We start from the raw sequence: 26,484 nt of genomic DNA on the forward strand, positions 1-26,484 counted from the left end.
TGTGTGTGTGTGTGTGTGTGTGTGTGTGTGTGTGTCTGAAGCCAGCGGCAGCTTTCTGTAGACAGTCTCTGTGAAGTTCAGCACATTCCCCGCTAGGCCTCGAGTTTCAGTTTTGTTTTAATCACCAACGAGTGTCTCGTTCTGTGCTTGTTCTGCTCGCTCGGCTGGGTCACGGACGTGGTTCCCTTGCATCAGCAAGTCCGTCTTCCAGCCCTGGACCAGCCTTCTCCTGCTCTGTGCCCTTGTGGCCTGGAGGGCGGCTCAGAGAGCGCTCTCCACGTCTGGCTGTGCCCCCTGCCCTTCAGGGAGGTTGCACCGGCCTCGCTCTGTGAAGCTCATCAGGGAGGTGACGGCACCCGTGCTTTGTGAAGGAGCAGACAGTCCACGGCGGCAGGAGGACCTAAGAAGATGGGACCTTGGGTGTTCCCTGGGAAAGAAGCACTTGCCACTTGAGTGGATTTGTCCTATCGGACACTTTCTCATGGGTTGCGCCGCTCTGGGGTCCCGGCTCTTCCTCGAGAGCCAATGTGTGGTCGCACGTGGAGGCGTTTCCTGTCAGGCACAACAGGCCACGGCCAGCTTTCCGGCAGAATATGCACATAAGCCCACCATAGACACCAGTGTCGAAGGACAAGGGTGTCACTTTGAGGACTGAGGTGCCTGACCAAGCCATGGTCTTTTCAGTCACCTCATCCACCTGTGACAGCTGGACAGGGGCTAGGAAGGCCGAAGGAGAGCCACTGCCTGTGGACCATGGTGCCGGAGAAGGCTCTCGAGCATGCCAGGAAGAGCGCGTGTACCTGCCCTGGAGAAAGACGGGCAGCACGCCCCTCCGAGGCAGCAAGGGTGAGACTTTGGATGTGCCGTCAGGAGAGACCCGTCCCGGAGAAAGACATCATGTTCAGTCAAGTGGAGGGGCAGCGACAAAGAGGAAGGCCCTTGACAGGGCGAGTGGACACGGTGGTTGCAGCAGTGGGTTTGCGCATAGCCATTCCCGTATGGCAGGCACAGGGCCGGGCAGTGTTGTTCCGTCACCCATGAATTGCCAGGAGTCGGAACTGACTCCGTGCCACCCAACACCAGTAGCCAGCCTGGGAGCAAAGGGTCCCGGAACAGGGTAGTGGAAGTCGAGGCTGGACTTCACCTCAGAGCGCCCCCTCACGTTCCCTTGCTGTCTGTCTGTCTCTCTTGTCTATTCCTCTGCCGATATCGCTCTCTCTCCCTAAATCTTTGCTCCTCCCTCTCCCCACTTCCCTCTCCTCCGCTCTGAACACATTTGTCACCCCCTCTCAGAAGTCCCTTCTCAGTAAGTCCTTAGAAACCAGATAGTCACTCACACCCTCATCACTGCCCAGAACTGCCTACATTGTGATGGGGGCAGGGCGCCAGGTTGGTGGGTTTATTGCCAGGCAGGCAGCCCCTCAGAAGTGAGGAGCAGTGCACGCAGGGGACTGGGGCCATCAGATTCACAGCATGCCTCTCAGTACTGCCTGCATCTGGTCTGATTTCTCCACCAAAGAGGGAGGTCTGCCGGACAAGCCACGGGCCAGCCTGCAGGCACAGGCTCCGTCGCCACCATCAGTAGCTTCTCACTTTTCCGGCGACTGAGCTGCAGCCATGCGCTCAATGGGCAGATTGCACGTGTGTGCATAAATGTGTGTTAGTGTGCAACACACGGGAGTATACATATGCACGAGTGTGTGCATTAATGTGTGTGTGTGTTCAACACACGGGAGTGTACACACGTGTGTAAATGTCTAAGTGCACGACACGTGTGGATGTGTAAGTGTACACATTCATAAGTGCGTGTGTGCATGTGTACTTAAATGTGTGTGAAGGTGTGTATAGCACACACACGTGTGGGCATACGCGTATGCATGGGTGTGTGGGTGTGTGTGTGTGCGTGTTTATGTGTGCTTGTTCTTGGGGGTTCCTCAGGGTCCCCCTGCCTGACCATGCTTGATAAAGTATGAATTGTAAGTGCCACCATCCTGCCAGCATGCACCAGGAATCCAGAGAAGCGCTTGGCAGCAGGGGAGGATGCTGCCATGGAGAACTCCAGCCGGGTTTTTTCAGGAGCTGTAGGAGCATGCCCGGCAGGCAGGAGGGGAAGGAGTTAATGTTGGGAGCATTTCTCCACAATGTCTGTCAGGCTGTCCAGACCCACAGAGGCCCTCAGCCATATTCTAGCGCCACAGGGACACAGCCACAGACACTGAGGCCACTTGGGTGTGGTGGCTGTTCTCTGATCCTCACAATGTCCTGGCTTTGTATTCAGAGTAAGGGGTGGGCACAGCTGGACATGGCTCTCACCTGGACAGTCCTTTAAGCTCTGAGGCAAGCCAGCACTGACCACAGCACCTCCCCGAGCACCACCGACTGTGCCTCCCTCCTCCCTCCCCTCCTGCCCACCCTCTGGCCCGAGGTCTGGCCTCTGCAGGGCGCCAGCTGCACCTGGGGGGACCTGGCAGCAGGAGTTCTCCCAGTTTCCAGGGACATTTCCCGGCGTTGGCCGGTCGTCACCTGGGAGAAGCGAGGTGATCTGGAAACACTTGTGTTCAATTCCCAGCTCGCTGTTCCCATTCCGGCTCCCGTGTAGTTTCTGAGAGATTTATTTTCCTCCTTGTTCTTCGCTCAGGACATCAAAGCAATTTCCTCTCTGGTGGCGTCCCCTCACTTGGCCCCAAGGGTGACGCTGTGTGTAAGCCCAGGGAGAGGGAACGGGGTATGCCTGTTCTCAGACTTGGGGTTCAGGTAAGGAGAGCCCCACGAGGGGCTAAGGTCTAGAATCTCGGGGGTTCATGTGGGGTACGGGGGCAGGAGGTGGGGCAGTGCTCTGCCTGCCGACCAGAGGGCCCACACCGGGCAGGGAAAGACAAAGGCCCTGTGACCTGAGCCCGGCAGTCTGGGGACATCAGTCCTGCAGTGTCCCAGGTAGCCACTGCTGCCCTGACACAGGCACACTGGCAGTTGGAGTGGGCGTCAGGAGGCAGGGAGCCTCCCTGGACCGAGAAGAACCTGACCTCGTCAGCCTGCCTCGAGTCCTGAGGGACCAGGACGCATCAGGCGGAGTTGTAAGCCCCAGGGCCTGTCTTGGCCTCCAAGCCTGTCTGGTCTGGGAGGAGACCCAGGCAGCACTGGATGCAGGCAGAGCCATGGGGACCACAGCGCAGGGACGTGGGCTGTCCTGGAGAGACACGCAGGCAAGGCGTGATCTTAGTTTTCTGGATGGGCTGTCAGAAGCACCACATGCGAGTGGGTTTAGCACAGATTCATGTATCCTCACACCGTTTAGGAGACCAGAAGTGCGGACTTAGTGCTTAAGCTCCAAGGGAAAGCTCGCTCTCTCTGTTGGCTTTGTGGGGAGGTTGATGTCTCATTTCAGCATCTGTGTGTGTGCCTCTCACGTCCCTTAGACATCTCCATGTATCTTGGCACCAGCCACCCACTGGGTCCAGGAGTTTCTCGGCTCAAGGACCCTGGGTCTCCAGGAGGCACTCCACTCCCAGCTCTCCTCCTGTGGTTGGACTGAGGTTCCTCCTCCCTGTTCACTCCTCTGTGGTGCTGGTGGTGGTGGTTGTGGTTGTTGTTGTGGTGGTGGTGACTGTGGTGGTGGCTGTTGTGGTGGTGGTGGTGGTGGTTGTGATGATGGAGGTGGTGGTGGTGGTTGTTAGGTCTCATTGAGTCACCTCCAACTGATAGCAGCCCCAAGTGCAAGAGAAGGGAACCCTGCCCAGTCCTGTGCCATCTTCACAGTCATTGTTGTGTGAGCCCATTGTTACAGCCCGCGTGCCCATCCATCTCTTTGCGGGTCTTCTTTTTCACCAACTCTCCACTTTACCAAGCATGACGTCCTTCTCCAAGAATTGGTTCCTCCTGGTAACATACCCAGAGTACCTGGGATGAAATGGGTCCATCTCACTTCTTAAGGAGCGCTCTGGCTGTCAGTCTATTCTGGCAGTCTGTGGCACTATCAGGAGGCTTCAACCACCCCATCACTGAAAGGCCTCTTCCTCCTTCCGTTTTCCTCATTCACTGTCTAGTTTTCACATGCCTGGGTGAAGTTAGCAATATCACTAGTCCTCAAAGTGATAGCTTTGCTCGTTCGCCCTTCACAGAGGTCCTGCACAGCAGATTTGCTCAGTGCAATACATCATGCGATTTCTCCACTGCTGCTTCCATGGGCATTGGTTGTATGCACAAGTGAAATACAGTCCTTGACAACTTCCACCTGAAAATATCAATCATGATATTGTTTATTGATACAATTGTGAAGTTTTTAAAAATTTTCATTTTATTGAGGCATAATCCATATTGCTGGGTTCATCTTCAATTTTTATTCCTAGGTGCTTCGAGTCCTCTTTGATCTCAGTAAGCAAGGTTGTATCATATCTCAGGTTGTGAATAGCCTTCCTCTAGTCCTGACACTGCGTTCTTCTGCCTCTAGTCCAGCTCCCCCTATTATGTGCTGTGCACACAGATTGAATAAGTGTGGGCAAAGCATACAAACCCCAACACATGCCTTTCCTGACTTTGAACTATGCAGTGTTCTCTCGTTCTGGGTTCCTTCCAGATCCATGTAGTCAGATGCCTGGGCAGCAGTCAATAAAACACAACGTCTTCCTGGTGTTCTCTGCTGTCAGCCAAGATCCCATCTGCCATTAGCAATGAGATCCCCCTTTCCACATGCTCTTCTGAATCTGGCTTGAATTTCTGGCAGCTCCCTGTCAGTATAGCATGACAGCCATGATCGAATGATCTTAAGGAAAAACTAAGCCTGCATGTAACATCCATGATAGTGGTGGGTCCGCAGCCTACTGACATGTTTCCGTTGGTAGGCTGTCACCTCCTGGAGCCTTGCTGTCCACCAGGGCTTCTGTGCAGCCCGGATTCTCCCTCCAGTACCATTGATTCCCGAGCATATGCTTTCTCTTGAAATGTTTGACTGTCAACTATTCTTTCTGGTAAAATTTTGATACTGTTTTCTTTTGAAGCTTCCTGCTTTGTTCAATATTTTGCCCCAAAAAACCTTTCAAGATTAAAACTCAAGGCTTGGGCTTTTTTCTCTTCAGTTCTTTCAGCTTGAGGAACACTAAGCATGCCCTTCCCTTTTGGCGTTCCCGCTCCAGGCCCTAGGACTTTGCATTACCACAGTGGGAGCCTTGCCATCTCCAGCGGCCTGTTGACATTTCCTGCTTAGCTCTTTTGCTTCATTTTCTTTTTTTCCCCTCCTTCCTGGTGTTTTAGCTACTCTACATTCTAGAGAGAGTTTCGGTCTCTTCTGAAATCCACTGTGGTCTTTTCTGTCTTTTTAAAGACCTTTTACTTTCTTCATACAGAATGTTATCTTTTAAAATTAGCTTTACTGAGCTTTAGTTAACACACCCTACATTTTAATCATTCAGTCATATTAAGAGGGGTGTGCGTCTTCCTAAATGATGTCCTTGCTGTCATCCCATAGCTCGTCAGGGATCCAATCGTCAGTGCTCTGTGAGTCAGAGCTGTTCTTGAGACAGGCTCTGAGTGCAGGTGGTACACACGCAGGTTGTATGCTGGCGCTCCTGGGCTTGCATTCTTTATTCCTCTTCTACTTGAACCTGCTTCTGAGACACTGATCTGCTGTTCTGCAGCTGGCCGCGGCCTTGCTTTGACTAACGATATCCAGCTTCCCAATTACCGCTTTCCAGAGCGGTGGTAGATTTCGTGCCTGAGTATTCCATCTGACCAAGTCCACATGTATAGTCAGTCAAAAAGGGGATTTGCAGTGACTATATCGTTTAATTTCATTTATGTCTCAAAGGATATTGACTAAAGATGCAGCGTATTGGTGTAGACAGCCTCCTGTCCCATTTACCCAGCTGTCTCTAATCCTTCCTCATTTGCATCGTAGAGGTGAGGATTTATAATGCACAAGATAATTACATCAGATCACATTCTAAGAATCATGGCCCCGTCAAGTTGCCGTGTATTTGGGGGTATCCTGGTTCCAGATCTTGAGGTACATGGCTGCTCCTGTCCTTCCTGCCTCTGGCACCCTCTGGGTACATGCTGACCTCCTGGTCTCCTGGGGTTGATTGTTCTAAGGAGATTGCCTCTTCCTGGTGTGACTGCCCTCTCATAGTCCTGGCTGCCATTTGGCTGAAAGTTGGACCTGCGTATGAGTTCAGGTCCAGGCCTGCAGGTAAGTGAGGGCCACCGTCTGGGGTTCCACCAGCCTCTGTCAGACCAGTGAGCCTGGCTTCTTTCACTGTTTTTCTAGTGTCCCACATCAGGACACCCCCACTTGGGGGGCTGTGGAGAGACTGAGCCCTAAGGAGCGGCCGCCCTCCAACTCAGGGTAGAGCCTCAGGAGGGGGGGGGGGGGGGGGGGGCGGGGCCCGGTGGCCGAGGCCGTCCATCGCAGCCAGGCCCCCTTGAGCTCTCTGTGCCTCTTTCACTCCAGACCACACATACCCCGGGCTTTGAAGTTCATGTTTCTGCCATGGAAGAGTGATTCAGATCCGGAGCCCAGGTGTTGGGGTCCCCTGGGGCCACTCGGCCTCTGCTCTGCCTCCAGCTGGGGCTCCTCAGTGCATCCGGCTTCTGGCTTTTGCAGCCCCTCTGGGCTCTTGGTGAGCCTTTAAGATACGCTCGTCATATTCTAGAGGTTCTGTGTCAGCCTGGGCCCAAGGTGGCCTCAGCGCCCCCAGCCCCAGGTGCAGGGCTGTGGCCATGAGGCTGCCTTTGTATTATTGACCTTGTGGTTTCTGGATGTGACGGTTTCTTCCCGGCTAATAACCCTTGCAAGGAGTCCCTGGTGGCAGAATGGTTTTCATGCTCGGCTGCTAACCAAACGGTCACCAGTTTGAAACCACCAGCTGGTCTGTCCAACAGAGAAAGATGAGTCTCTGAACCCCAGAGGGTCAGTTCTCCCCTGTCCTATACAGTCACAATGAGTCAGAAACAACTTGATGGCAGTGAGAACAACCCTTGCCAGAGTCCCTGGTGGCACCCACTGGTGAGCACTCAACTGTCACTGAAAGGTCTATCCGGAAGCCCCGTTGTTAAAAGGCCTGGTAGTCTGGGCCGGAGAAGCCAGCCGATGGAAACCCTCTCCCCGCCCCTCCCCCCCAGCACAGTTCTACTACACACACACACACACACACACACACACACAGGGTCTCCCTGAGTCTGGTCAACCTGGATGGTCTCCTGAAGTCCCTCCATATTCCCCGTACGGCACTCCGGGTCCCGTGTGCACCCCTGCCCAAGACATGCCCTGCCCTCAGATGTTCCTCTTCCCCCTCCTGAGCCCGACAGGCACCCACCTCATCGCCGGCTCTCACTTTGGTCTTTTCTAGGAGGTCCTGGAGCTGGACCCACTCTGGGTTTTTCTGGGGCTCCTGGGGAGGAAGCTGGGGCTCACCTGCCCTGCAGACGGGCTGTGTGATGGTGGCTGAGCGGGCCAAGCGAGGGAGCAGGGGTCATACTTGGCCGGGGGCCTCCAGCGGAGCAGCAGGTCAGGAATGGCTGGCGGGAGCCCTCACAGGCCACATCCGGGATTGAGGAGGAAAGCCAGGGCCTTTGCCCGCCCCACCCCCGTGTTGCCCCTGGGGTGCTTCAGATTCATGGTGACTTCCAGTCTTCTTCCATTCCAGACGCGAAAGCAGCACTTGCAGGCCAACAACCAGAGCCACCGCGTCTTCTACTACTGCGCCTTCCTGAACTTCAGGTACCACTGGCCCTGGGTAGTGGGGACATGCGGGCACATGGTGCTGCCAGGACGTGACTCAGGGAGGGCATCAGACTGTTGGTGTAAGGGCGTCTGCCAGCATCTTGCCCTGCTGGAGGGACAGTCTGTACTGGGTAAAGCAACCCAAGAGAGACAGTTTCCCCCAGAGAGAAGAGGGGTGGGTAAGGGAGGAACTGACCAAACCCCAAAACTACCACTGTCTAGTCCATCCTGACTCACGGTGACCCTGTGTGACAGAGTCCAACAGCCCCATGGGTTTCCCAGGCTGTCGATCTTTCCAAGAGCTGACAGCCGACACGCTAAGTGACCCTGTAGTGCAGAATAGAACAGCGGTGGAGTCCGTTCTGACCCTTAGTGACCCTGTCAGACAGACAGGAGAGGCCCATGTAGGTGTCCGAAGTTGTCCGTCTTCACCACTGTAGACAGTCTCATCTTCCTCCCACGGAGCAATGAGTGAGATTGAACCACCAACCTTGTGAGTAGATCGATCCTGGAAAGGGAAAGCGGCCGCTTTGGTCAAGAAGAGGAGAGAGTGGAATCAGCTCTAATCTGAGGCCTTGGAAATGGGAAGCATTGCGTACCTGGCTCAGCCATCCACCTGGAGACTGGAGGAGCAGCGACAGGTGGCAGGTGTAACAAGCGCTGAACAGGTGTTCATCTTGTGTGGAAGGTGCAGGGCCGTGCTTGTCCCTGTTACCCCAGAGCCGCACTCTGGTGAGGAGTGGGGCCCAGTGGCTTCCTCCTGAGCATGGAATGGAGCGTCCTACCTGAAAATGGAGTTTCCACTGAGATCCCGTGGCCCCTTGCTCAGACCCGCTAGCACCTCCATTTCCCGAAGGCCCACCCACAGGTGTGAGGGAGGGTGTCTGGAGCCCATGTCATGGACTCAGTGTTCACTTCGGGTCCCCGGTCTCCCCGCTCCACCACACTGGCAGCCACAGGGAGGCGTTTGGCTCCTCCCACAGGCACCACCCACTGTTCTCCTTCTTCATGCCCCTGAGTCCTGCTTCACAGCGGCGGATGTGGCATCTTCTGGTGACCTGCTCTCCAGGAGGGGATGTCTGGACTACTTCCTACGGTGGGCGGCTCTAAGTAATGGCGAATGCTGAACCAGCTGGAACACCCGGGACAGCCTCTCCCAGGGGCTCCTTTCGTCTCACACCATCCTGCCAGCAGGCCACACACACACACACACACACACTCACGTGCATGCACACAGACAGAAACCTTGCGACACGTGTGCATGAGAAGAACACAGCCGGCACCCAGTGCTGCACGTCTGCGCCCACTCATCTACCCCCAGCGCGTCTCGTCTCTGTGGAGCGCTCCAGTGGCTCACTGCATTAAGATGTGGGCTGCTGCTCACCGCAAGATCAGTGGTTCAAACCCACCGGCCCCTCCACAGGAGGAAGGCAAGGCGTTCTACCCTGTGATGATGGACAGGCTCAGGAGCTCATGGGAGCCGTGCGACTCTGCTCTGGGAGGGTTGCTGGGAGTCGACTCAGCGGCAGGGAGTCTTTTGGCTTTTTGATTATTTCTTTGTGTTTCATCCACAAAGATTCTGAAATTCTATCCTCCAGTTCTATGTAGGGACCAGTCCCTTGAGAAGAACATCTTGTTTGGTAAAGTTGGGGGGCCAGGGAGGAGCAGGCAGCAAAACAAGAGGAAGCCTTTCAACAAGCTGGGTGGACACCATGGCTGCAGCCACTGGCTCGGGCCTGGAGCAGCGTGGGGATGCATGGACTGGCGGTGCTTTGCTCGCTGAGCATAGGGTCGCTGTGGGTTGGAACTGACCCCATGGCCCCTAGTGACAGAAATGACGACGATGACGGTGACAGTTTTACAGAAACTCCTCCCAGTACAGCCCCCTGTCTGCTGGTGTCATGTCCCCTTAGCCCGCTGGTGCAGGACACTGGCCAGAATCCCGGCGTCCCCTGTCAGCGCGAGTCTATTCTCCTGCCTGTTGGAGAGTCTCACTGAGCTTCCAGTTCTGGGTCTCCCCACCCCACCCCGGCCCTCCACGGAGCTGACATGCCATGAAATGATACAATCGATGCCTCATTCTTCTGCAAAACAGAACACTACAGGCTCGGACTCCCAGTGCCCATCCCAGGCACAGCACCCCCTAGTCCAGCCCCTGCCAGCCAGGTCTGCTGACCTTTCCCCATGTGTCTGCAGCTCCGGGAAAGGTGTCTGGTCGAACGAGGGCTGCACCCTCACTGAGGGGAACCTCAGCTACTCCGTCTGCCACTGTACCCACCTCACCAACTTCGCCATCCTGATGCAGGTGGTCCCTCTGGAGGTAAGGTGCCCCGTGGGCTGAGGGACCTGGGCAGGCTCGGGTGACAGCCCCTGTGGAGGAGCTCTGTGCGTGAGGCCTTCCTGAGGGCCCCCTTTGCCAGGAGCACCCCCAGGGGGCTCCACCCGCCTGTCATATCCCGTCTGTGCTGTGTGGGTGCGGGGTGGGTGTGGCACAGAGAGGGGACACCCGTGACTGTGGCCCAGTGGGCTGTGTGCATGCCTGTCAAGAGCCGATGTCACCACACACACTGGTCCTGGCCACACCCCACAGCCTCCTGTCTGTCTCCTCCTCAGCAGATGGCACTTGTCCAGGTTGACTCCTCCCAAAATGAGGTGGACAGGCTGCCGTTGTCTGCGACGACGTGCACAGCCAGCTCCCACACCAAACTCAGTGTTGACTCAAACCACCCCCACACTCCCGTGAGTTTGCAAGACTGTAACTCTTTCCGGAAGTAGAGAGCCCCATTGTTCTCCTGAGGAGCGGCTGGTGGTTTCAAACTGCTGGCCTTGTGGTTCACAGCCCAACCAGCCACCACTAAGCCCCCAGGGCCTCTGTGCACAACAGCATGGTGGCAACATGTGGCCAGGGTGCCGACAGCCTGGGACGTAGATGCACAGAGCTTGTGCTGTCGGGACTCTGGATAGGCCGGCTGGCTCGAGGCAGGGCTTACACACACACACATAGAAGCCTACCCCCACAATCTCTGCCAGCCCCGCAGAGCAGGGCATATGAAGTGGGGCATGCCTGGGATTGGTGCAATTGCAGGTAAACATTTGTGCACAGTGTTTATAAACACTTTCCCTGGTCCGCAGGAAAGATGGCTTCCATGTCTGTGCCAACAGGAAACATGAGCACTGAGAGGGTCTCCTGGCCTTGCCCAGCCCTTGCTGGGCTCTGAGAGCTCACCAGAGGCCCTGACTGGTGGTGACCGGACACTGTGTCCTCTCGGACAGACACCCACCCCCCACCCCACCCCCGCCACCAGTCTTCCTGGTCCTCTGTCACACTCCCCCACCAGGCCCCTCACTCACATATGCATATGCATGCACACACACACAGGCACACACACATCACCTGGGGGAGGACTTGAGGCAGGTAGGCAAGACCACGTGGGTGCCCAGCACCCAGTTCCAACTAAGCCTGTACCATCTGTTCCTGGAGGACCCCCATGAGGCTGTGGGGACCACACGTGGCAGATGTCTCCACTGCCTGGGGCACTGTCCTGCCCTCCCCATGCCCTGCGCATGTCTGTGGTGAAGGGTCACACAACCTTCAACCCTACCACTGCCCTGGACCCTGGTCCACCCTCCCCACAAGCGTGGACGTCCTTATCATTCCCCTCTGGCGGGTCCCTTTCCCTTCCCTTGTCTGCTGCCCCCTGGCCTTGTCCTCCGAGTTGTAAAGCCACTGAGGACAGCAGGGTCTCCTGACAGGCACCGTCTGGAAAGGAGGCCTTGTGGACACACGAGGAGGGCACGGTCCCTGCCACACACCGTCCAGGACCGTGGACTGCTGCACCTCACCCCAGCTTACCACCTCCAAAATTGTCACCAGTACACTGGGGGTTAACTGGTGGTTGGCATTCTTTCCCACGTTCCCCCCTCAGTTTTTCTTTCCCGCTCAACATGAAATAACCCTGCACCTGCCATCGATCGGTGGATCCATCGATCCACGGCCTCTCCCTCCCCAGCAGCCCCGGCTCCTGACGGACAGGATCATTTAGAAAGAGCCTGCCCCATGCTGCCCACATTGACCAGGGGTTGGGGTAGGGGCTCTTGGGTGGGCTCTCTTGCCCTCCCGCTGGCCGGGGCACTGATGGGGTGACTGGCTGCCTCTGGGCCCAGTCCTGGATCTACAGAGAGGTGCAGAAGGCGCCTACCTGGGTTCTGACCTGGAGGGGCTGGCGGAGCTCAGAGCTCTGTATTTACTGAGGGAAGGGCCCCATCCCAGCCAAGGCAGGCCTGAGGGAGGCGGCAGTCTCTGTGTCCCTGCCCGATAAGTGACACACATGGGGGCAGCTGAGAAGTCGGGGTGGGGGAGGTGTCGTCTGCCTGCTTTATGTTTGCTGCTTCTCACGCTTGTGCAAGGGTGTCTCAAAGCAGCCCCACAAAATCACAGTGACCTGATGGAGCAAACACCAGACTGGAAGCCCGTGTTCTCCACAGACCCTCTGCCTGGGGCTGTGCAATGTTGAGAGCGAGAGTCCCCTCTCCCTGGCCGTCCCTGGGAGCCTTGGCGGCATTGCAGTTACGTTGCTAGGCGAGTAACTGCAAGGTCATCAGTTCAAAACCACCAGCAGCTCCTTGGGACAAAGATGGGGCTTTCTACTCCTGTGAAGAGTCCCAGTCGCAGGAACCCCCAGGGGCAGTTCTGCCTGGTCCTGGAGGGCGGCTTTGAGTCGGCATTGGCTCCATGGCAGTAAGTTTGTTTGCGTCTCTAGACTGAGGCCAGTGTGTGACTGAGAGAACTTGCCTGCAGTAGAAACCAAACCCAACCCAACTGCCACCAAGTCCTTTCGAGGAAACTGCCCCTGCGAGTCCTGCCACTGTAACTCGCTCACCTTTCTCCCACAGAGCGGCTGGCGCTTCCAGCCCAGCATGTAGCCGCCACGCCTCTGGGGGTTCCACTCATGGCACAGACAGGTTTTGTCTGAAATGAACCCGTGCGTGTATGCACTGAGATCCTAGGAGCCATTCTTGACTTACCCCTGCCCGTCTGTGTGTGTATATGTGTACACATGCATGTGCGTATCCATCTTGCTCAGGTCTGTGCGTGTGTGTATATATGCATGCATGCATGTACATATATACACATGCATGTACACATCCATCTTGCTCATGTCTGTGTGCATATATTATGTATGCTTGCATGTACGTATCCATCTTGCTCATGTCTGTGTGTATATGTGTACACATGCATACACAGGTATCCAGCTTGCTCGTGTCTATGTGTGTGTGTGTGTATATGTATGCATGCATGTACTTATATGTATGTATTATCCAGCTCTCTGCTATTCTTCCATCTAAATCTCTCTCTGTAAGGAGGGAGCTTCCTGGAGCACCCCAGCCTTGCAGTCTGGGCTGAAGGTACTGGGAGCTGCCCGGGCTGAGAGGACCAGAGGGAAGGTCCACACCTCTGAGCTTTCCAGCCCATTGCAGGCCCTCTGCCCCCAGCCCTGCTGCCCCTCCCTGTGAGGGAGCCAACTCCTCATGGGGGAGCTCCCTGTCCATCTGTGTCTCTCAGACCCTCACTGCCTCTGTCACACACAGACTGCTGCCAGGCCCACTGATGGGGCGCCCACTATGGTGCCCCCTACCCCTCCTTCTCGCCCTCACGCTCATTCTGGCTTTGCGTGAGGGGCAGCGCAGTGAGCGCCGCCCGCAAAGGAACGGTTTCTCATGAACAGAGCCACAGGTGTCCAGCGGCCTCCAACTTCTCGGAGGTCCTCCCAGGGCCACTTGAGTTCACGCCCCTGGCTCAGAGGCCTCATGTCCTAAAACGAACTCTGGGCCTTTCCCGCTGTTTCTAATTCTGGCTGTGGCCCGGGAGGAGGGGTGCAGGGTTCCCCACGCCTTCCTGGGCGGGTGGGAGGGCAGCGTCCAGGGCTCCCAGGACAGTGATTATGGAGCCACACACGGGGTAACCTGCTGCCCACCCCCACCTCATGGTCTACTGCTCCCTGGCAGTGGGCTCCGGGCCCCTGTTCCCTACCCCATGACCTGCTGCACCCCCACAGCTAGCCCCCGCCAGCCTCAAGCATTGTGAGGCAGGCACTGCTGCCCTCACCAGGACAGTGAGGCAATGGAGGCCAGACAGGTGGGCAGTTGGGCCCCCAGCCCCACAGCTGGACAAGGGAGAAGCGGTCCAGCTGATGTCCCCTCGACCCTGCAGTCCTCCCTTCTGTGATGAGCGCCCTTGGGGCAACCCAGCGCACCCTGGGAGGAAACTCCGCCCAGTTTTGCGCCATCCTCACCCTGCCCTATTTGAGCCCACAGTGACAGCCCCTGATGCAGTGCATCTCCCAGGGGCCTTCCTCGCTCTGCTGCCCCTGCACCTGACCAGGCCCACCATCCTCCCCCAGGGCTGCCCCTCCTCTTCTCTGTGCAGAGTACACGAGGCGAAGTCTTTCCATCCTTGCTTCTCAGGAGCATTCTGGCAGTGCTTTCTTCAAGACAGATTTGTTTGTTCTTCTGGCAGTCCAGGCACATTCCGCATTCTTCACAAACATCCCCATTCAAAGGCATCAATTCTTTTCTGATCTCCCTTATTCACTGTCCCGCTTTCTCATGCATATGAAGCGATTGAGAAGCCGGCTGTCAGGTCAGCCCTCGTGCAGCGCCATTGCTCGTGAAGACTTTAGAGAGGTCTGTGCGGCAGAGGCACACAGCGCCGCCGTGTTGCTTGATTTCTTGCCTGCTGCTTCCATGAGCGCCGACTGTGGGTGCAGGCAAAATTAAATCCTTGACCACAGAGGATCCCGGCTGTACAGCTGCCACGCAGTCTTGTCTGTTCTCCCTGCAGCCCAAGATATGTTTAATCCTCTGGAGGGCCACTCCAGATGGACCCCATTGCACAGATTAGAGAACCAGGGAGTGGAGAAACGGCCCGCCTGGTCTCAGAGGGCCGAGATGCCTCAGGCGGCATCACTGTGTCACAGGAGGTCGGCTTGCTGTCCAGGGGGGTCCTGGGATGGGGGGGGGGCAGCTGCAGCAGTGAAAGGAGATGACCTACAGGGGTTCCTGAAATTAGGGGGCGGGCAGTGATGGGAGATGACCTCCAGGGAGTCCTGGAATGGGCAGGGTGAGGGGAGCAGCTGCAGCAGTGATCAGGGCTAACCCAGGGGATCTGGGAAGAGGGGTGGGGCGATGCTGGGGCTGACTTGAGGGGTCTGGGGATGGGGAGTAGCATTGATGCTGTCCACAGCTGTTCTGTGCACCACGTACACATACACACCCCTGGAAGTCAGTTCTGGGCCCGCCTGGTCCCCCACTCTGTAACCTGCCCAGCCTCAGTCAGTGCTGCCTGCCCCTGGGGGGTGAGTGCCATCAGGGGCCTCCTCTTAGGAGTGGGCTCCTTGGGCAGAGACCCCACAGTATGTGGTGCAGGCAGTGGGGCATGATGTGAGCCAGGAGACATGGCTCTGGGGCCCCCTGGTAAACCCTGCTGATGGCTGTGTCAGCTGCAGTCCAGATGAGGGACTCACAGGCAGGGTCCCAAAGGGTGGCATGCACAGTAGCCCCAAGGTGGGCCTGGAGCTCTAAGGAATAGCCTCTGTTGGTGCCAGGGCCGGGCGTTTGGGGTCTGGAGGCAGGATATGGGGTCCCCCATCTATCATGACCCTCAGGGCTGGTGTACTCACTGTGGCTTCAGACCCCGACCCCTCCAGCACCTGCCTCACCATCAGGCCTTAAACTCCCTGCCCTGACTCGCGCCCTGCCCCCGCACAGCTGGCGTGGGGACACCAGGTGGCGCTGTCGGCCATCACTTACATCGGCTGCTCCGTGTCCGTGCTCTGCCTGACCGCAACGCTGGCCACCTTTGCTGTCCTCTCGTGAGTCCCCACTGCCCGGCCCAGGAGGGGTGGGCTTCCGCGGCCCCGTGATGGCTCACCCCACCAGCTGTCAGAGGCCTTGCCTCCCCTCAGGAGTCTCTCAGGGGTCAGTGCTGTTAGCCTGGGGATCTGAAGAGGAGAGGGTGCTGAGAGGATGGGGGAGCGGGGAAAGCCCAGGACACCCACCATAGCCTCTAGACCGAAGCATGGTGACGTGGGTCCAGAGGGGTCCCAGACATGGGTCAGTTCCCTGGCCCATGAGGGAAGACATCCTGCCCAGGAGTCTGCCTAGAACAGCAGCTGCAAAGGCCCTGAGGCTGCAGCAGGCTGTAGGCAGACACGCAGGTGGAGGAGGGCCAGCGAGCCGGAACCCCTGGGAGCAAAGCAGCTGAGGGCCAGGAGCAGGGTGCGCCCAGGCTGGGCCTCACGCCCCTGTGCCTTTAGCTCTGTCAGCACTATCAGGAACCAGCGCTACCACATCCACGCCAACCTGTCCTTCGCCGTGCTAGTGGCCCAGGTGCTCCTGCTCGTCAGCTTCCAGCTCCAGCCGGGCACGGTGAGTGGGCTAGTCCCCTCGGCCACGTTCCCCTCCGCCTTCCCCCAGTGGCCTGAGGAGGGGGCACCTTCTGTGGGGCTCTCTGACTTAGAAGGCAGGCAATATGCCAGGGAGCCCGTCTGGGCAGGGCATCTCTTTCCCTCTAACAGCCTAGGGGTTGAGGTGCTCAGCTAGGGTTCAAACATGTGGCTGCACTGACCCTGAGCTGAGCACTGCACCAGCACAGCCACTGAACCTGACCAGAGGCCCCACGGCAGGTCACACAGCCTATACCCCTTCCCCCTGCCTGCTGCCCCTGGGCCGTGGAGGCCTGACCCCCCCTTCATGCCAGCTGCCCACCTGCAGCGGAGGGTGTACCCTCACAGTTGCAGCGGGATTCATGAAGCACCCAGCTCACCAGTCTGCAGCGGTGTCCCTCCCCTCACCACTGGCAGGCAGCTCCCCACCTGTCCCAGCACATCCTTGGGTTGGGGACAAAGCAGGACTCAAAAGCAGTCATCTCTCACCACCACCACCCACACACGTGTGTGCACACATGCACGAACACTCATGTAAGTATGCACACAGATCCACACATGTCCATGCTTGTGCTCGTGTACACCCACGCATGTACATGAGCACATGCACACTCCCACCACATTCATTATCCCCATACATGTGTGCATGTGTGTACACATGCACACATACACCAGCATTCTCACATTGCATGCACACGTGTGCACACACATGGGTGAACACACTGGCATGAGCACTGGTCCCCTCAGATCCCTGCTCTTTGTAAGATCAAAAGGTCTGCAAGCAACTCTGTGCTGATTGGCCGAGCCTGATACCCCTGCCTCTCCTGGACCAATTGCTGGGCCTGAGGACCTGCAGTAATTGCCAATCTATGTTGCCTGCTCCACCCACATTGCTTAGTGCTGGGTGGGCTGGGAGCAGTGATTCCCCAGAAAGGATGAGTCCTGGCTGTGTCCTCCTGTGGGGGGGTGCAGGGGACTGGCCCCTGTAAGCGCCTGCTCATGCCCTGTATCTCCTTACAGGCCGCGTGCCAGGCTCTGGCTGTGCTCCTGCACTACTTCTTCCTGAGTGCCTTCACCTGGATGCTGGTGGAGGGCCTTCACCTCTACAGCATGGTCATCAAGGTCTTCGGCTCCGAGGACAGCAAGCACTTGTACTACTACGGCATCGGGTGGGGTAGGTGGGTGAGCACAGGGCACCTGGGAGAGGGTCCCTGGGGGAGATGGCTCCTTCAGGGGGGTGATGGTCCCTTGGGGGATCATCCCTCAGAGGGATGGTTTCTCAGAGGGCTAATCCCTCAGGGGTATGGCTCCTGGGGGGAATGGTTCCTCAGGGGGATTGTCCCTCAGGGGGATGGTTTCTCAGGGGGATGGTCCCTGGTGGGGGAGTCCCTTAAGGGAGAGTTCCCTCAGGGGGCTTGGCTCACTCAGGGGGATGACTCCCTCAGGGCATGGCTTCAGGGTCATGGGAATAATCCCAGCAAAATGCGGTGGGTTGTGTCTCTGTGATCAGTGGAGGCTGCAGACAAGTTCTCTCCATCTGAGTCCCTTTGGTGCCTTTAAAAGGATTAAAGCAGTGCCTTCCAAAGGGGTCCATTTGATCCAAGGTGAAGACGTCAGCTCAGAAGGTTGTGTACCCTTTCTTTGAAATCCAAAGGCGGCGTCTTGGTAGATTTTCTCAAAGAACACAGGACAAACCCAGAGGCTGATGAGGACTTTAAAGGAAAATGTTAAACTGCATCACTAGGAAAAGGGCGAGGAGAGTTGCTCAGAGGACTTCCCATCACGGTGGGGGAAAGGAGGGCCCCCAACCATCATCACGGGTCCAGTAGGCGCAATTGTACGGCGATGATAAGGAACGATTATAGTGAAGTCGTGGAGAGCATGAGAGATAGGAGAGAGACTGAAGTCATGGAGGCAGACACAATTCATGGTAGCATGCTCACCTCAGCCCTGCTCGATGGTCCTCATGGGGAGACGTGAGAGGAGAGCCCAGCTTTATTGCTAACCCAGGGTCACAGCTCCTCAGGGGGCGTGATTACAGGTAACCACACGTCACAGGAAGGGGCAGTACCATAGGCATACACATCATAGGAAGGGGATGTACAATGGGCATAAGTGTGACAGGAAGGGGATGAGCTAGGGGTGTACACATGCTAGGAAGGGGAGGGACTAGAGGTATACATGTGACAAGATGGGTGGACCCTAGATTCATGATGGCAGCCTAACCTTGGTCACCCTTGGGTGGGCTTGACCTCTCTGGGGTCTCCTACAAGGAAACAGTCAACTACTATCCTTATCAGAAGAGAGTGGGTCCTACTTGTGAGATAAACAGTGGTGACTGCTTGCTCTAGATGGCTGATAACCCTTAGGGAGAATAACCCCTGACCTACTTCTGTTGACCTCCCAAGTGCACAGTCATTTACCATGTGTAGCAAGCAGCTAAGTTTGGGATGTATTTGGGGGAGACAACTTGGGAGAAATCTTTCTGTTTCCCACACATCACAACAATGTACCTGCTCATTCTGGGATTGTAGGAGGGAAGCCACTCCATGCTTCCAAAAGCCCTGGCCATGTATCCTCTGACGTTTTTGTTCCCCAAACTCAAAGAACATTGAGAAGGAGAGTGCTGAAGCCCTGCTTTGACGTAAGATAAAGAACAGAACGCAGAACTCTCTGGAGGAAGGTCGGAGAGAGGGAAGCACTACCTTCAGGACTGTGCAGACCTAGATGAGACTCGATCGGGGACTGTAGCTCACATGAGCAAATGATTGGCATGGAATGCACACATCATACAATTCAGTCGTTCAGACATAATAAGAAGAGTTGTACAATCATCACCACCATTGATTTCAGAACATTGTCTTCTTCCTCATATTCATTGGTGTTAACCCCTCATTTCCCCCCAACCTCCCCTGCCATGCCCCTAGGTAATTATTAATCTAGTTGCTGACTTTATAGATTTACCTACCCTGTTTCATATACAGAAAAGAAAAACATACAAAACAAAATCAAGAGATAAAAAATGACAAAATGAAACAGAAAGCATAAAATATTAAAAACTGGAATATAAAGCGGGTCAAAGGGGAGATCAAATGATAAAAGTGTTCCATTGTAACCTAACTGAGTCTGCCATCAAAGTGTTACATTGTAACCTAACCTAGTTTGCCACCATCGCTGTACCATGCTCTTGATCTGATAGCAAAGCCATGCACATCTCTGGAATATGGTCACAATATAGTCCGACCATAGTTTTGTGGGGACCCTGCAAGTGGATTTGGGGCTCCCACTACCATCCATAGCCTTCTGCAAACTAGGTGTTCAGAATGTAAGCTCTGATTCTGCTCCCTCCACTGGATTGGGATTTTATTATTTATAATTCTTGGATCATGCAGGCTGGCGTGCTTCTTCTCTGTGGCCCTAGTTACTGCCAGCTTCACATTGTGATCATTCTGTTTAATACAAGCTCCGGTGGTTTGGGGAGGAGGCTGGGTGGTGCAGTGGGCTACAAGTGGGGCTGCCAACCCCAAGGTCAACAGTTTGACCTCCCCTGTTCTTCAAAGATGAGGCTCTTTGCTCCCATACAGATTTATAGTCTTGGAACCCCACAGAGCCCATGTACTCTGTCCTACTGGGTCCCGAGAAGTAGGCAGTGACGTGGTAGCAGTGAGTTTGGCCTTTTAGTTACCGTTCGTGCACTTGACCTTTGTAGAGTGAGACCTTGGAGCCTCTGAGGCTAGGATGGAAAGGAAAACTGGCTGCCTGGTGGCCCAGATCTCACCCCAACCCCACCCACCTGGCAAAATTTTATCCCTGCCTCCATCACTGACTGGGCATATGGCGGCGATTTCTCAAGCAACGAGCTTTCTGTTTTGTTGACTGCTCTGTTGTTTTTTCTTGGACTGATTCCATTCATATCTGCCTCTGACCATCACTGCCTTTCTCCCACTTGCATGGGCCTCCATTTGCTCTTCTTCCTGCAGTACCTGACAGACGTTGGCTTGAGATCTAGCTTCTTTTTCGGCACAGGCCGGCCCTGTGGTCCCACGTGTTTCTTTGTTGCACTCTGCACACCTTGTGGCTTTGTCTTTAACAGATGGAAGGTTTGTGTCAATCTGAACTGAGCAGATTCCTTGGGGCCACTTCTCCACAGCATGTGCTCACTGTGTCTCTGTGCCCCCGTGCTGGCGAATTCTCACAATATTGTAAACCAGTTTCCTCGTGTTCGTGTGCGCTTCATAGGCGGCAGCACAATGTCAGTCTAGTATCTGTAAGTACTGGGAAGCCAGCGAATTCTTGTGGCTCACTTTCACGTGATGTTCACTGTAGGGCAGCGGTCTGGTACAGGAGACCTGGAGGGCATCTGTGGAGGACCTGGAGCTATGAATTGTTCTCTTGGTGCTGCTTTAGTTGCGTTTCCCCTGTGATGCTTTCTGTCCTCGTGTTTCTCCTGCTCTGTCTGCCCCTCTCAGTGGCTGTTGTTTAATGGCCACAGATGACCGGGGTTCAAAAAGTTAATGGAAAAGTTCCATGATCTTTTTTTTTTCCTAATCACTTTATTAGGCGCTCATACCACTCTTATCACAATCCATACATACATCAATTGTGTAAAGCTCATTTGTACATTCATTGCCCTCATCATTCTCAAAACATTTCCTCTCCACTTAAGCCCCCGCATTAGGTCCTCATTTTTCCCCTCCCTCCCCGCTCCCACCTCCCTCATGAGCCCTTGATAATTTATAAATTATTATTTTGTCATATCTTGCCCTGTTCAACGTCTCCCTTCACCCACTTTTCTGTTGTCTGTCCCCCAGGGAGGAGGTCACATACAGTTCCTTGTAATCGGTTCCCTCTTTCCAACCCACTCTCCCTCTACCCTCCCTGTTTCACCACTCAAACCACTGGTCCTGTAGGGATCATCCGCCCTGGGTTCCCTGTATTTCCAGTTCCTATCTGTACCAGTGTACATCCTCTGGTCTAGCCAGACTTGCAAAGTAGAATTCGTATCATGATAGTGGGAGTGGGGAGGAAACATTTAGGAACTAGAGGAAAGTTGTAGTTTTCATTGTTGCTACATCGCACCTGACTGGCTCATCTCCTCCCCGAGACCCCTCTGCAAGGGGATCTCCAGTGGCCTACTAGTGGGCTTTGGATCTCCACTCCACACTCCCCCCATCATTCACTATGGTAAGATTTTTGTTCTGATGATGCCTTATACCTGATCCCTTCGACACCTCGTGGTTGCATAGGCTGGTGTGCTTCTTCCATGTGGGCTTTGTTGCTTCTGAGCTTGATGGCCGCTAGATTACCTTCAAGCCTTTAAGACCCCAGACGCTATACTTTTTGATAGCCGGGCACCATCAGCTTTCTTCGCCACATTTGCTTAAGCACCCATTTTGTCTTCAGTGATCCCTTCGACACCTCATGATCACACAGGCTGATGTGTTCTTCCATGTGGACTTTGTTGCTTCTGAGCTAAATGGCCGCTTGTTTACCTTCAAGCTTTTAAGACCCCAGACACTATATCTTTTGATAGCCGGGCACCACCACCATCTTTTTTGAAGCCCCCCTAGTAATCCCCTTCCCCTTGTTGATTTCTGATCCCATCCCATTATATTCAGAAAGCCTCCTCGGTGTGATTTCAGCCATTACATTTATTGACACTTGATTTGTGGCCTGACAAGTGGCGTGCCGTGTGCCCTGGAGAAAGTAAATGTGTTCTCGATGCTAGAGTGTCCCAGCCAGCCTTGGGGTCTGTGAAGACTGCTTTCTTGCTGTTGTTTCGCCGGCTTGCTTCATCCACTTCACATGACTCAGGGGGATCCCTCCCCTCTCAGCCTCCAACTCTGCCTGGTTTGGCTGCGTGTATTTGGAGGCTCAGTTATGGGGAACACACCTACGTTCCTAACACCTTTTGTCACGATTTCACCTTCCACTTACTTGTAGCTCTGGATGTTGGCTGTGTCACCTGAAGTCAGCATGTGTTATGTCTGCTGAGTGCGTTCCAGTTGATTTCGACTCACAGCCACCCTGCCAGGCAGAGCAGAACTTCTGTAAATCTTCATGGACCCAGACAGCCTCAGCTTTCTTCCACAGAGCAGCTGGTGGTTTTGAACCTCTGACTTTTTGGCTAGCAGCCCATTGCTTAGTCCACTATGCCACCAGGGATCCTCAGACAGCATATGACTGGATTTAAAGGAAAGAAACTGGAACCCTCTCTGGTCTTTAATCCCACTGTTGAACCCTGTCGCGTGGAGCGTGGTCGTTGGCACCACTGGATCCGCCTCTGCCATGTTACTCTTGTCTCTGTGCATAAGCGGGGCTTTGCATCCCCCGCTCCTCCTCTGCCACGTCTGTCTCCGGTCGACTGGATGGTGGCTCCAGTCCCTGTTGGCCCTGTGGAGTGGCAGGGAGCTTGCTGCCTGGGAACGGACCCCGGCACGGTGCCCATGCCCTTGCTGCGGGACCTGCCACGTGCTTGCGGCCACTGGCTAGCCGCTTGTGTCCTCACCTTCTTCGGGTGCAGGAACAGAGGAGGACATCTGGCTGCAAGTGCCGTCGGCCCAAGGGCAGAGAGGGGCAAATCACACACACTCCCTACCCAGGATTCCTGGGACACAAGGAGGAGACTCACCCTGGGGCCACCATGCCCGCCCTGCGGAAAAGCCTCATGAAGTCCCCACTGACCCCTGGTGGAAACAAGCCCATGGTGCTTGTCAACCCACTCACCTGAGCCCAGGCCCTGGGTATCTCCCACTCTCCCACCCTCCCAACCTGTGTATTCTTCCCCAACTTGCCCAGCGAGGAAGGGGTGCCTTGCTCTGATCTGTGGCCCCGTTTAGTAAGCATTTACAGGATGGTAGGCAGCCAGCCACTGTGGTTTCTGGCTTCTTTAGGGATGTGGCCGTATGGCACACACGAGCGAGCGCGTGCACACACACAGCACACACGACTGCATCAGTGAAAGCCCCACTTGGTCATCGTTGCCCATAAACTGGGGAGGTGATTGTTTGCTCTGCAGAATACTGGAGAGAGAAATGCGTGCTTGGCAGCCCTTAAGCATTGAGAGATTTACAACCAGTCAGGACGCTCCTCTGGAATGTGGTGAACCCAGGAGCTGGGCAGTGCTTGTGCATGGCGGTGTTGCCAGGGGCTGGTGTCTTGGCACCTCCACAGCAGCCCCCTGGGGTCTGAGTTTGGGACCCTGGTGGAAGCCGAGTGCAGCCAGAGGCCTGCTGGACTGGGTCCTGGCAGCCCCACACCTCCATCCATCTTCCCGCCAGCTTTCCCTTAATTAATTTTATTATGAGAACTTGAGCTGCCTCCTTTGCCTGCCGCTCAGAACTGGCACCGGGCCTAAGTCAAGACGGTCACACTTACTTGCACCTTCTCAACTCTCCGCTGTGCATTCCCGGGCGGCCAGAGCAGAGCTCAGTGCCCAGGCTGCAGGGGGAGGTGAGTGCCCTGTTAAAGGGGAGGAAACCGCGTGCCCACCCACAGAGGCAGTGTTACCTGTGCCCCAACTCCTGGTCCAGACTGGACCGCTGGCCACAGGTGGCCTGAGCGGTGCTGGCTCCCAGGGGCTGCCGCATCTCACCTGGGTGGACCTTCTCTTTGTACCTGGCTCTGTGTGTCTTCATCCCAACAGACACAGCAGGTCCTCATGCAGAACATTCAAGCAAGGGTTCACGCGTGAGTGCGCAAGTGTGAGAATGCTTATTGTGTGAGTGTGTGCGTGTGCATATATGTTAGCGAGGCATGTGTGTGCATGCACGTGGGTGTGCACTGTGTGCATGCATGTGGGTGTGGCGTGAGGCCCCTGTCCAGACCAAGTTCTTGGAGGAGAGGAGCTGCTCTGGGCCCCGGCCGTGGTGCTGCCCTGCAGCTGACACTTGGTCCGCGCTGCTCTCTGCAGGTTCTCCTCTGGTGATCTGCGTCATCTCAGTGTCGTTGGCCGTTGACAGTTACGGGTCGAGTAACAAGTAAGTGCAGGCTTTGCGTTCCTAGTGAGGCTTCCTGACCCCCGGGGGTGGGGAGGGGGCGCTCGGGGAAGGTTTCCCAGAACCTGGGGGGAGAAAGATGGGCAGATGAAGAGGAACTTGCAGCGGGGTCAGGCCCCCCTCTGCCTTGGAGCTTCACGTCCGAGTGCGCATTCGCGAGGATGCCAGACCCCTCCGGGCATGATGGGGTGACTGGTAGACGGCTCCTCCGGACCGTCCTCCCCTGGGTCTTCCTGCACCCACGGAGCCCAGGCTTGGGAGTCTGTTGCCCTTTCTTGGGTGGCGAACGACTGTAAATTACAGTCCAGGGACGTGCGTGTGAGTGTGGTCCTCCGTGCACCGGGAGGTGAGCCTTAGGCATCCCATTGCTCACGTAGGAGGGCGTGGGACTTTATGTGGCCTAAGATGTGGTGCCGCCATCTTGAAAATGCAGCTGGTGGGCCCACAGTTGGATCGGGAAAGGGTGGTGCGGTAGGTGCAGGCCTGGGGCCAAGCACCAGGAAAACTGTATTTTCTGACAAGAATGAAAAGCTTGATCTCAAATGCCTTGGGAAGGTACTGTAGCCCCATCTTCTTCAAGCCGGCAACCTCTGGGCGAAGACATGAGGTGGAAGAGAAGGGGCGTCAGCACCCTCGCAGCCTCGGGACAAGGTGTCTCTCTGGCCTCCTCCCCGAGTGAGGCGGTTAACTGCAGAGGGTGGGTGGCAGCAGCGTTGTCCTCCCAATGACGGGTACCGTTGTTCCGGCCCCGGCTTCCCCGTCCCAGTTGACTCTAGAAGCTGAAGGGGAACCATCCCTCTCAGACCCCTTCCTTCTTGTCCCAGATGGTGCTAGACTCTGCCATGCTCCTTAAGGAAAGAATGCTCCTCGCAGACGGATCTTGATGCCACCTGTCCCCCTACACTCCCAGGACACTTCCCTCCCACGGCATGGGTCTCAGCACCATGTTGCCATGGCCCCCAGCCATGCAGCCCACAGAGGCGGCCCTGGCTCAGGGCTGGGCTCCTGGGGTTTCTGAGAGAGGAGTCAGGAGATCATGACCCTTTCAGTCCTGTGTCAGGAGGCTCCATGGCACCTCCCTGCACAGAGCCTGGGCCAAGCACAGGGAGTCCGCGGAGCTGCCCTGCGCTTCCCTTTGTGGGGGCATCCTCCGATGAGGGGTTTCTTTCCTCAGACTATGGGTGGATGCTGGCTCAATAAGGTGCCCCCAAAGTTCCATCTACCTGAAACCTCAGAAAGTGACCTTCTTCAGAAATGGGGTCTTTGCAGATGAAATGAGCTAAGATGAGGTCATCCCGAAGCAGGTGGTCCTAACCCAATCTGGCTGGTGATGCATTGCATGCGTTTTGTTGTACATACATTCACCAAAATAAAAAAATCTTAAAATGATGCAGCACAAAAGCAATAGAAGAGGAGGCCAGCACAGAGACGGCACCAGGTGCAGGCGGAGGCAGGTTGCAGGGAAGTACACAGCCCAGGGACCCCATGGAATGTGGCATCCCCAGAAGCTGGAGCAACAGGAAGGAGCTTCCCTCGCTCTGACACCTGGGGTGCCCATCTGTAGGGATGGTAGACCCTTCTTCCCAGGGTGAGGGGTTCACAGACACACTAGTGCCGTGTGTGTGTGTGTGTGTGTGTGTGTGTGTGTGTGTGTGTGAGAGAGAGAGAGAGAGAGAGAGAGAGAGCGGTGATACAGAGTAAGGGGTCATAGACTCAGGAGTGTGTGTATAGGTCAGGAGTGAGGGGGTCACAGGCACATGGGTCTCTGTGTAGGGGACCATCAATTGCTGTCCTAGTGTAACTTGCTGTGACGAGGTGGTGGGTGTCCAATGACCTGCCCTCTGCTTCTTCCACAGCTGCTGGCTGTCCCTGGAGAGCGGAGCCATCTGGGCTTTCGTGGCCCCTGCCCTGTTTGTGATCACAGTATGTCCCTGGCTCGTGTAACGCAACGTGGCGGTGGGGTAGGGTGGGTGTGCTGGGACTCTGTGGCCTCTGAGGGTTCTTCTATGGACCTACCCTGGGGGAGGGCGCTCTTGATTACACCCCTCCATCCCCACCCTCCATGGCCCAGGGGGCCTGACTCCCACGTGCTTTTGTAGCTGAGGCAACAGGTGCAGGGCCCTGGGGGGTGGGGGCCTAGCGGGGTCTGCGCCACCCCACGCCGCACCCCTGGCTTCCTTTTCTCCTGAGAGCCCTGGGAGTCTGGGCCTCAGGGAAGCAACCCCCGGTTAGCCTCACATCCCAACAGGGGCAGCTTCACATCTGCCAGCGGATTCTTTAGGGCAGCACTTACCCCAGTGTCAAGGACCAGGGTTTGTGCTTGGCTGCT

General features: G+C 55.9%; 1 protein-coding gene across 1 annotated transcript in view; it reads left to right on the forward strand.

Moving 5' to 3' along the window:
* Positions 1–26,484, forward strand: part of ADGRD1 (adhesion G protein-coupled receptor D1) — an 85,080-nt gene that overhangs the window by 49,591 nt on the left and 9,005 nt on the right. Inside the window, exons 15-21 of the mRNA XM_004709748.2 lie at positions 7,638–7,711; positions 9,911–10,034; positions 15,482–15,585; positions 16,030–16,141; positions 17,179–17,332; positions 24,071–24,137; positions 26,012–26,078. Coding sequence (XP_004709805.1) covers positions 7,638–7,711; positions 9,911–10,034; positions 15,482–15,585; positions 16,030–16,141; positions 17,179–17,332; positions 24,071–24,137; positions 26,012–26,078 — 702 coding nt within the window. The remainder of the gene's footprint in view (positions 1–7,637; positions 7,712–9,910; positions 10,035–15,481; positions 15,586–16,029; positions 16,142–17,178; positions 17,333–24,070; positions 24,138–26,011; positions 26,079–26,484) is intronic.

Source organism: Echinops telfairi, unplaced genomic scaffold (genome assembly GCF_000313985.2).
Source record: "Echinops telfairi isolate 266 unplaced genomic scaffold, ASM31398v2 ScPeMD7_7412;HRSCAF=8450, whole genome shotgun sequence".
In the NCBI taxonomy this organism is placed as follows: domain Eukaryota; kingdom Metazoa; phylum Chordata; class Mammalia; order Afrosoricida; family Tenrecidae; genus Echinops; species Echinops telfairi.